The sequence below is a fragment of the Pezoporus wallicus genome, unplaced genomic scaffold, assembly GCF_028554395.1.
Source record: "Pezoporus wallicus isolate ANWC-B61680 ecotype Strahan unplaced genomic scaffold, APGP_CSIRO_Pwel_v1 contig_14145, whole genome shotgun sequence".
Classification (NCBI taxonomy): domain Eukaryota; kingdom Metazoa; phylum Chordata; class Aves; order Psittaciformes; family Psittacidae; genus Pezoporus; species Pezoporus wallicus.
Genome location: NW_026640524.1, coordinates 1 through 11,314, shown reverse-complemented (window position 1 = coordinate 11,314; position 11,314 = coordinate 1). Strand labels below are relative to the sequence as shown.

The 11,314-nt window shown below is 60.4% G+C and overlaps 1 protein-coding gene across 1 annotated transcript; it reads right to left on the bottom strand.

Moving 5' to 3' along the window:
- Positions 1 to 1,186: 1,186 nt before the first annotated feature.
- LOC130604646 (casein kinase II subunit alpha-like) lies at positions 1,187 to 9,870 on the bottom strand (the record flags this gene model as incomplete). Its single annotated transcript, XM_057419341.1, has 6 exons — positions 9,815 to 9,870; positions 8,356 to 8,439; positions 6,316 to 6,426; positions 4,311 to 4,412; positions 3,598 to 3,635; positions 1,187 to 1,344 (listed from the first exon to the last, which is right to left on the bottom strand). Coding segments are annotated over exons 1-6 (511 nt in total), but the record flags the coding sequence as incomplete, so codon positions are not given.
- Between the last annotated feature and the right edge of the window lie 1,444 nt (positions 9,871 to 11,314).

The window sequence follows — 11,314 nt, the reverse complement described above, 5'->3', positions numbered from 1 at the left end:
GGGTCAGGGTGCTGGCTATGGGTCAGGGTGCTGGCTATGGGTCTGGTTGCGGGTTATGGGTCTGGTGTCGGGCTATGGGGCTGCCGTGCTGGCTATGGGTCAGGGTGCTGGCTATGGGTCAGGGTGCCGGCTATGGGTCAGGGTGCGGGCTATGGGGCAGCCCCACATACAGAAGTAGGGGTGCTCGCTATGGGTCAGGGTGCTGGCTATGGGGCAGGGTGCTGGCTATGGGTCAGGGTGCTGGCTATGGGTCAGGGTGCTGGCTATGGGTCAGGGTGCTGGCTATGGGTCAGGGTGCTGGCTATGGGTCAGGGTGCTGGCTATGGGTCAGGTGCTGGCTATGGGTCAGGGTGCTGGCTATGGGTCAGGGTGCTGGCAGCCCCGTGGGTCAGGGTGCTGGCTATGGGTCAGGGTGCTGGCTATGGGTCAGGGTGCTGGCTATGGGGCAGGGTGCTGGCTATGGGTCAGGGTGCTGGCTATGGGTCAGGGTGCGGGCTATGGGTCAGGGTGCTGGCTATGGGTCAGGGTGCTGGCTATGGGTCAGGGTGCTGGCTATGGGTCAGGGTGCGGGCTATGGGGCAGCCCCACGTACAGAAGTAGGGGTGCTGGCTATGGGTCAGGGTGCTGGCTATGGGTCAGGGTGCTGGCTATGGGGCAGGGTGCTGGCTATGGGTCAGGGTGCTGGCTATGGGTCAGGGTGCGGGCTATGGGTCAGGGTGCTGGCTATGGGTCAGGGTGCTGGCTATGGGTCAGGGTGCTGGCTATGGGTCAGGGTGCTGGCTATGGGTCAGGGTGCGGGCTATGGGTCAGGGTGCTGGCTATGGGTAGGGTGCTGGCTATGGGTCAGGGTGCGGGCTATGGGTCAGGCCGACTGACATTCGTATGGGTGCTGGCTATGGGTCAGGGTGCTGGCTATGGGTCAGGGTGCTGGCTATGGGTCAGGGGGCCATGGGGCAGCCCCACGTACAGAAGTAGGGGTGCTGGCTATGGGTCAGGGTGCTGGCTATGGGTCAGGGTGCTGGCTATGGGTCAGGGTGCCGGCTATGGGGCAGCCCCACGTACAGAAGTAGGGGTGCTGGCTATGGGTCAGGGTGCGGGAAAACGGGCAGCCCCACGTACAGAAGTAGGGGTGCTGGCTATGGGTCAGGGTGCTGGCTATGGGTCAGGGTGCGGGCTATGGGGCAGCCCCATGTACAGAAGTAGGGGTGCTCCATGGCGTCGCGCGCCGTCAGCCGGCTCTGGTGGTCGTAGCGCAGGAGCTGGTCCAGGAAGTCCAGCGCCTCGGCGCTCACCAGGTGCTGGTTCTCGCTGTGCACGAAACGTTCCCAACGCTTCCGGGAATGTCTGCGGGGGAAACGGGAACGGGGTGGGGTCAATGGGGTCAATGGGGTCAATGGGGTCAATGGGGTCAATGGGGTCAATGGGGTCAATGGGGTCAATGGGGATCAATGGGGATCAATGGGGTCAATGGGGCTCAATGGGGGTCAATGGGGTCAATGGGGTCAATGGGGTCAATGGGGTCAATGGGGTCAATGGGGTGGATGGGATGGGATGGATGGGGTCAATGGGTTCAATGGGATGGATGGGATGGGATGGATGGGGTCAATGGGTTCAATGGGGTGGATGGGATGGGGTCAATGGGTTCAATGGGATGAATGGGATGGGATGGATGGGGTTCAATGGGATGGATGGGATGGGATGGGATGGATGGGATCAATGGGTTCAATGGGATGAATGGGATGGGATGGGATGGATGGGATCAATGGGTTCAATGGGATGAATGGGATGGGATGGGATGGGATCAATGGGTTCAATGGGATGAATGGGATGGGATGGATGGGGTTCAATGGGGTGGATGGGATGGGATGGGATGGATGGGATCAATGGGTTCAATGGGGTGGATGGGATGGGATGGGATGGATGGGATCAATGGGTTCAATGGGATGAATGGGATGGGATGGGATGGATGGGATGGGGGGAGATGGGATGGGGGGGATGGGATGGGGGGGATGGGGGAGGATGGGATGGATGGGATGGGATGGGGTGGGGTGGATGGGGGTCAATGGGATGGGATGGGATGGGGTCATGGGTTCAATGGGATGGATGGGATGGGGTCAATGGGATGGGGGATGAATGGATGGGGGATGGGGTGGATGGGTTCAATGGGATGGGGATGGGATGGATGGGGGTTCAATGGGATGAATGGGATGGGATGGATGGGATCAATGGGTTCAATGGGATGAATGGGATGGGATGGATGGGTTCAATGGGATGGGATGGGATGGGATGGGATGGATGGGATCAATGGGTTCAATGGGATGGGATGGGATGGGATGGATGGGGTTCAATGGGTTCAATGGATGAATGGGATGGGATGGATGGGGTTCAATGGGATGGATGGGATGGGATGGATGGGGTTCAATGGGGTGGATGGGATGGGATGGGATGGGTTCAATGGGGTGGATGGGATGGGATGGATGGGGTTCATTGGGGTGGATGGGATGGGATGGATGGGGTTCAATGGGGTGGATGGGATGGGATGGATGGGGTTCAATGGGATGAATGGGATGGGATGGATGGGGTTCAATGGGATGAATGGGATGGGATGGATGGGGTTCAATGGGATGAATGGGATGGGATGGGATGGGTTCAATGGGATGGATGGGATGGGATGGATGGGGTTCAATGGGGTGGATGGGATGGGATGGGATGGGTTCAATGGGATGGATGGGATGGGATGGGATGGGTTCAATGGGATGGATGGGATGGGATGGATGGGGTTCAATGGGGTGGATGGGATGCGGTGGCAGCCCCCACCTGCCCAGGATGTCATTGAAGAAGCGGGTCCAGCTCGATGCTGTACTTGGGTTGGGGTTGGGGTTAGGGTTAGGGTTGGGGTTAGGGTTAGGGTTAGGGGTTAGGGTTAGGGTTAGGGTTAGGGTTAGGGTTAGGGGTTAGGGTTAGGGTTAGGGGTTAGGGTTAGGGTTAGGGTTGGGGTTAGGGTTAGGGTTAGGGTTAGGGTTAGGGTTGGGGTTGGGGTTAGGGTTGGGGTTGGGGTTAGGGTTGGGGTTGGGGTTGGGGTTGGGGTTAGGGTTGGGGTTAGGGGGGGTTGGGGTTGGGGTTGGGAGGGTTTCAGGGTTGGGGTTAGGGGAAGGGTTGGGGTTAGGGGAAGGGTTGGGGTTAGGGGTTACACAGTCAGCTTTGCAAAGGGTTGGGGTTAGGGGGTCAGGGTTGGGGTCAGGGGGAAGGGTTTTAGGGTTAGGGTTGCCTCAAGGGTTGGGGTTAGGGGAAGGGTTGGGGTCTGCTCCCAAGGGGAAGGGGAGGGGAAGCATGGGGCTTAGGGGGAAGGGTCTTCAGGGGACAGTCAGCTTTGCAACGGTGGGGTTATCATTGCTGTCGGGGGAAGGGTTTCATACCTAAGGGTTAGTTGGGGTTGAATCAAGGGTTCTCCGAGGGGGAAGGCTCTCGGGGCCCAGGGCACAGGGTTAGTAGGGGAACGGTTGGCCTCTGCTCCCAGAGACGAAGAGCCAGGAGGGAAAGCATGTGCTGGGCATCTTCAGCACACAGTCAGCTTTGCAACAGTGTCACCATCATTGCTGTCGCTCCTCAGGGGGATAGGGTTTCCATTTGAAGGCCTTAGGGAGGGTTGGGGTTAGGGGGAAGGGTTGGGGTCTGGGGGAAGCTTGGGCTGCCCAGCTGCACAGTGAGTAGAGCACGAACGTTGCCGTCTGCTCCCACAGTCGAAGAGGGGGGAAGCATGTGGGGGCATTTCAGCACACAGTTGGGGTTAGGGGAAGGGTTGGGTTAGGGGGATTGGTCGTTGGGGTTCAGGGGGAAAAAGGTTGGGGTTAGGGGAAGGGTTGGGGCTTAGGGGCACAGGGTTGGGGGAGCACGAAGGGTTGGGGTTAGGGGGAAGGGCCGGGGCCAGGGGGAAGGGTTGGGGTTAGGGGAAGGGTTGGGGTTAGGGAAGGGTTGGGGTTAGGGTTGGGGTTAGGGGAAGGGTTGGGGTTAGGGGGAAGGGTTGGGGTTAGGGGAAGGGTTGGGGTTAGGGGGGCTGTTTGGGGCAATGCAGGATCAGGCTCAGGTGATGGAGTGAGGGTTTGGATGCAGGAGGAGGTGATGCAGGAGGAGGTGATGCAGGGGGAGGTGATGCAGGGGGAGGTGATGCAGGAGGAGGTGATGCAGGAGGAGGTGATGCAGGAGGAGGTGATGCAGGAGGAGGTGATGCAGGAGGAGGTGATGCAGGGCTGCAGGAGGAGGTGATGCAGGGCTGCAGGAGGAGGTGATGCAGGGCTGCAGGAGGAGCTCACCTGGTCGTAGTTGTCGTGGCCATGGAAGAAGGGCTCCTTCCTGAAGACCATGCTGGCCAGCATGCAGCCCAGGCTCCACATGTCCAGGCTGTAGTCGTACATCTGGGGGTGGCAGGGGAGGGTTAGGGTTTGGTTATGGGGTCGGGGTTATGGGGTTAGGTTTAGGGGTTATGGTTAGGGGTTAGGGTTATGGTTATGGTTAGGGGTTAGGGTTATGGTTATGGTTAGGGGTTAGGGTTATGGTTGGGGTTAGGATCAGGTGTCAAGGTCGGGGGTTAGGGTTAGCGTTAGGGGTTAGGGTTTGGTTGAAGTTTGGGGTTAATGTTAGGGGTCAGAGTTAGGGGTTCCGGTCCCAGGTGAGGGTCAGTGTTGGGCTCACTCCAGCTCTAGGGTCAGGTCAGGGTTAGGGGCATGGTTAGGGGTTAGCATTATGGTTATGGGGAGGTTTTGGGGTCAGGGTTAGGGGTCAGGGTTTGGGTTAGGGGTCAGGGTTAGGTTTAGGGGTCAGGGTTAGGGGTCAGGGTTTGGGTTAGGGGTCAGGGTTAGGGGTCAGGGTTAGGTTTGGGGTCAGGGTTAAGTTTAGGGGTCAGGGTTAGGTTTGGGGTCAGGGTTAGGTTCAGGGGTCAGGGTCAGGGTCAGGTTCAGGGGTCAGGTTCAGGGCTCCGGGTCAGGTTCAGGGGTCAGGGTCAGGGGTCAGGGTCAGGGGTCAGGGTCAGGTTCAGTGTCAGGTTCAGGGGTCAGGTTCAGGGGTCAGGGTCAGGTTCAGGGGTCAGGGTCAGGGGTCAGGGTCAGGTTCAGGGGTCAGGGTTAGGGGTCAGGGTCAGGGGTCAGGGTCAGGGGTCAGGGTCAGGTTCAGTGTCAGGTTCAGGGGTCAGGTTTAGGGGTCAGGGTCAGGTTCAGGGGTCAGGTTCAGGGGTCAGGGTCAGGTTCAGGGTCAGGTTCAGGGGTCAGGTTCAGGGGTCAGGGTCAGGTTCAGGGGTCAGGTTCAGGGGTCAGGTTCAGGGTCAGGGTCAGGGTCAGGTTCAGGGGTCAGGTTCAGGGGTCAGGTTCAGGGGTCAGGTTCAGGGTCAGGGTCAGGGTCAGGTTCAGGGGTCAGGTTCAGGGGTCAGGTTCAGGGTTCAGGTTTAGGGGTCAGGTTCAGGGGTCAGGGTCAGGGGTCAGGGTCAGGTTCAGGGGTCAGGGTCAGGTTCAGGGGTCAGGTTCAGGGGTCAGGTTTAGGGGTCAGGTTCAGGGGTCAGGTTCAGGGGTCAGGTTCAGGGGTCAGGGTCAGGTTCAGGGGTCAGGGTCAGGGTCAGGTTCAGGTGTCAGGGTCAGGTTCAGGGGTCAGGTTCAGGTGTCAGGGTCAAGTTCAGGGGTCAGGTTCAGGGGTCAGGGTCAAGTTCAGGGGTCAGGTTCAGGTGTCAGGGTCAGGTTCAGGGGTCAGGGTCAGGTTCAGGTTCAGGGTCAGGGTCAGGTTCAGGTTCAGGGGTCAGGTTCAGGGGTCAGGGTCAGGTTCAGGTGTCAGGGTCAGGTTCAGGGTCAGGTTCAGGGTCAGGTTCAGGGTCAGGTTCAGGGTCAGGTTCAGGGGTCAGGTTCAGGGTCAGGGTCAGGTTCAGGTTCAGGGGTCAGTTTCAGGGGTCAGGTTCAGGGGTCAGGGTCAGGTTCAGGGGTCAGGTTCAGGGGTCAGGTTCAGGGGTCAGGTTCAGGGGTCAGGGTCAGGTTCAGGGGTCAGGTTCAGGGGTCAGGGTCAGGTTGAGGTGTCAGGGTCAGTTTCAGGGGTCAGGTTCAGGGGTCAGGTTCAGGTTCAGGGGTCAGGGTCAGGGTCAGGGTCAGGTTCAGGGGTCAGGTTCAGGGTCAGGGTCAGGTTCAGGTTCAGGGGTCAGTTTCAGGGGTCAGGTTCAGGGTCAGGGTCAGGTTCAGGGTCAGGTTCAGGGTCAGTGTTGGGCTCTCTCCATGTCTGGGGCGCGGTGAGGGTGGGTTTTAGGGTCCCCATGGCAGGAAGGGGGCTGCACCCCCCACCCCATACCTGGTAATCCACGAGCAGCTCCGGGCCCTTGAAGTAGCGCGAGGCCACGCGGACGTTGTACTCCTGGCCTGGGTGGTAGAACTCAGCCAGGCCCCAGTCAATGAGCCGGAGCTGGGGAGCAACGGGAGGAAGAGGATGAGGATGGGGAGGGGTGGGAATGGGGTGGGGATGGGGTGGGGATGGGGATGGGATGGATGGGATGGGATGGGGATGGGATGGGATGGATGGGATGGGATGGGATGGATGGGATGGGATGGGGATGGGATGGGGATGGGGAGGGATGGGGTGGGGATGGGGATGGGGATGGGGATGGGGATGGGGATGGGATGGGATGGGATGGGGATGGGAATGGGATGGGATGGGGATGGGATGGATGGGATGGGATGGGATGGGATGGAAGGGGTGGAGATGGGGTGGGATGGGGATGGGTTGGGATGGGATGGGATCTGAAGGGATGTGATGTGATGGCATGGCATGGGATGACATGGGATGTGATGTGATGGGATGGGATGGGATGGGTTGGGATGGGGATGGGGTGGGATGGGATGGGGATGGGATGGGGATGGGATGGGATGGGATGGATGGGGTGGGATGGGATGGGGATGGGATGGGGATGGGATGGGATGGGATGGATGGGGTGGGATGGGATGGGGATGGGATGGGGATGGGATGGGATGGGATGGGGATGGGATGGGATGGGATGGGATGGATGGGGTGGAGATGGGGTGGGGATGTCTTCAGGGCCCTGCAGCCCCGGGGAGCTGGGACCATGCCGTGGTGCTGGCCCTGAAAGCAGCCCCAGTGCCTGAAGGGGCTGCAGGGAGCCTGGAGAGGGGTTGGGATGAGGGAGGCAGGGATGGGAGGGGGAGGAAGAGGGAAGAGTTGATGGGAGCTTGGGGAGCTCTTCCCCATGAGGGTGCTGGGGCCCTGCGATGGATGGGCTGAAGGGAGAGGTTTGGGATGCTCCAGCCCTGGCTGTATGCAAGGCCAGGTTGGACACAGGGGCTCCGAGCACCCTGCTCCAGGGGAAGGGGTCCAAGCTCTCCATCCATCCCATCCCATCCATCTCATCCCATCCATCCCATCCCATCCATCCCATCGAATCCCATTCATCCCATCCCATCCATCCCATCCATCCCATCCCATCCATCTCATCCCATCCATCCCATCCATCCCATCCCATCCATCCCATCGAATCCCATTCATCCCATCCCATCCATCCCATCCCATCCATCCCATCCCATCCATCCCATCCCCATCCCATCCCATCCCATCCATCCCATCCCATCCATCCCATCCCATCCATCCCATCCCATCCCCATCCCATCCCATCCATCCCATCCATCTCATCCCATCCATCCCATCCCATCCCATCCCATCCATCCCATCCCAAGGAAGGCCTCAAAGGTCTAGGTCCTTTGGGAATATGGGAGGAGCTTGGGCCCATTTGGAAGAGGGAAATCCATGGGGATTTAATGGATGCAGGGGGTGCTTTGATGCTCCCATGGAATTCCCATAGGGAAAAGGGAAATCCATGGGGATTTAAGGGATGCAGGGGGTGCTTTGATGCTCCCATGGAATTCCCATAGGGAAAAGGGAAATCCATGGGGATTTAAGGGATGCAGGGGGTGCTTTGATGCTCCCATGGAATTCCCATAGGCAAGAGGGAAATCCATGGGGATTTAAGGGATGCAGGGGGTGCTCTGATGCTCCCATGGAATTCCCATAGGGAAGAGGGAAATCCATGGGGATTTAAGGGATGCAGGGGGTGCTTTGATGCTCCCATGGAATTCCCATTGGCAAGAGGGAAATCCATGGGGATTTAAGGGATGCAGGGGGTGCTCTGATGCTCCCATGGAATTCCCATTGGGAAGAGGGAAATCAATGGGGATTTAAGGGCTGCTCCCATGGAATTCCCCCCCACCAGCTGGGACCCCCATGGCCTTAAAGGGCTCCTCCTGCTCCGGATCCCTCCCACCCCAGCCCATTCCATGGTCCCAGGGGCTATTCCAAGGCTCGGGAATGGCGGCAGGCTCCCACCTTCCTGTGCTCGTGGTCGATCATCACGTTGTGGGGCTTGACGTCGCGGTGCATCACGCCCATGCTGTGGCAGTAATCCAGGGCCTGCGGGGCAACGGGGGCCTCAGGGATGCTCCTGCATCCCATTGGATCCTCCTGCTTCCCATTGGATCCTCCTGCACCCCACGGGATCCTCCTGCTTCCCATTGGATCCTCCTGCACCCCACGGGATCCTCCTGCACCCCATTGGATCCTCCTGCACCCCACGGGATCCTCCTGCTTCCCATTGGATCCTCCTGCATCCCATTGGATCCTCCTGCACCCCACGGGATCCTCCTGCTTCCCATTGGATCCTCCTGCTTCCCACTGGATCCTCCTGCTTCCCATTGGATCCTCCTGCTTCCCATTGGATCCTCCCGCATCCCATTGGATCCTCCCGCATCCCATTGGATCCTCCCGCATCCCATTGGATCCTCCTGCTTCCCACTGGATCCTCCTGCTTCCCACTGGATCCTCCTGCTCCCCATTGGATCCTCCTGCATCCCATTGGATCCTCCTGCTCCCCACGGGATCCTCCTGCTCCCCATTGGATCCTACTGCTTCCCATTGGATCCTCCTGCACCCCACGGGATCCCCCTGCTTCCCATTGGATCCTCCTGCACCCCACGGGATCCTCCTGCTTCCCATTGGATCCTCCTGCACCCCACGGGATCCTCCTGCTTCCCATTGGATCCTCCTGCTTCCCACTGGATCCTCCTGCTTCCCATTGGATCCTCCTGCTTCCCATTGGATCCTCCCGCATCCCATTGGATCCTCCCGCATCCCATTGGATCCTCCCGCTTCCCACTGGATCCTCCAGCTTCCCACTGGATCCTCCTGCTCCCCATTGGATCCTCCTGCTTCCCATTGGATCCTCCTGCATCCCATTGGATCCTCCTGCTCCCCACGGGATCCTCCTGCTCCCCACGGGATCCTACTGCTTCCCATTGGATCCTCCTGCACCCCACGGGATCCTCCTGCTCCCCATTGGATCCTCCTGCACCCCACGGGATCCTCCTGCATCCCATTGGATCCTCCTGCTTCCCATTGGATCCTCCTGCTCCCCACGGGATCCTCCTGCTTCCCATTGGATCCTCCTGCATCACACAGGATCCTCCTGCTTCCCATTGGATCCTCCTGCTCCCCATGGGATCCTCCTGCTTCCCATTGGATCCTCCTGCTCCCCACGGGATCCTCCTGCTTCCCACTGGATCCTCCTGCACCCCACGGGATCCTCCTGCATCCCATTGGATCCTCCCGCATCCCATTGGATCCTCCTGCTTCCCATTGGATCCTCCTGCTCCCCATGGGATCCTCCTGCTTCCCATTGGATCCTCCTGCTCCCCATGGGATCCTCCTGCTTCCCATTGGATCCTCCTGCTCCCCATGGGATCCTCCTGCTCCCCATTGGATCCTCCCGCATCCCACGGGATCTGCTCACCTTGAGGATCTCGTACATGTAGAAGCGGATGTCGAAGTCCGAGAGGGTCTGATAGAGCTGCTGCAGGAGGGCAGGGAACAAGGGCAGGGTGAGGGGCAGCAGGATGGGGTGGGAGGTGCTGGATGGGGTCTGGAGGTGCTGGATGGGGTCTGGAGGTGCTGGATGGGGTCAGGAGGTGCTGGATGGGGTCTGGAGGTGCTGGATGGGGTCTGGAGGTGCTGGATGGGGTCTGGAGGTGCTGGATGGGGTGGGAGGTGCAGGATGGGGTCTGGAGGTGCTGGATGGGGTCAGGAGGTGCTGGATGGGGTCTGGAGGTGCTGGATGGGGTCTGGAGGTGCTGGATGGGGTCTGGAGGTGCTGGATGGGGTCTGGAGGTGCTGGGTGGGGTCTGGAGGTGCTGGATGGGGTCTGGAGGTGCTGGATGGGGTCTGGAGGTGCTGGATGGGGTCCGGAGGTGCTGGATGGGGTCTGGAGGTGCTGGATGGGGTCTGGAGGTGCTGGATGGGGTGGGAGGTCCTGGATGGGGTCTGGAGGTGCTGGATGGGGTCTGGAGGTGCTGGATGGGGTGGGAGGTGCTGGATGGGGTCTGGAGGTGCTGGATGGGGTCTGGAGGTGCTGGATGGGGTGGGAGGTGCTGGATGGGGTCTGGAGGTGCTGGATGGGGTCTGGAGGTGCTGGATGGGGTCTGGAGGTGCTGGATGGGGTCTGGAGATGCTGGATGGGGTCTGGAGGTGCTGGATGGGGTCTGGAGGTGCTGGATGGGGTGGGAGGTGCTGGATGGGGTCTGGAGGTGCTGGATGGGGTCTGGAGGTGCTGGATGGGGTGGGAGGTGCTGGGGTGGGATGGGGTCTGGAGGCTGGATGGGGTCTGGAGGTGCTGGATGGGGTCTGGAGGTGCTGGATGGGGTCTGGAGGTGCTGGATGCTGGATGGGGTCTGGAGGTGCTGGATGGGGTCTGGAGGTGCTGGATGGGGTCTGGAGGTGCTGGATGGGGTCTGGAGGTGCTGGATGGGGTCTGGAGGTGCTGGATGGGGTGGGAGGTGCTGGATGGGGTCTGGAGGTGCTGGATGGGGTCTGGAGGTGCTGGATGGGGTGGGAGGTGCTGGATGGGGTGGGAGGTGCTGGATGGGGTCTGGAGGTGCTGGATGGGGTGGGAGGTGCTGGATGGGGTCTGGAGGTGCTGGATGGGGTCTGGAGGTGCTGGATGGGGTGGGAGGTGCTGGATGGGGTCTGGAGGTGCTGGATGGGGTCTGGAGATGCTGGATGGGGTCTGGAGGTGCTGGATGGGGTGGGAGGTGCTGGATGGGGTCTGGAGGTGCTGGATGGGGTCTGGAGGTGCTGGATGGGGTCTGGAGGTGCTGGATGGGGTCTGGAGGTGCTGGATGGGGTCTGGAGGTGCTGGATGGGGTGGGAGGTGCTGGATGGGGTCTGGAGATGCTGGATGGGGTCTGGAGGTGCTGGATGGGGTGGGAGGTGCTGGATGGGGTCTGGAGGTGCTGGA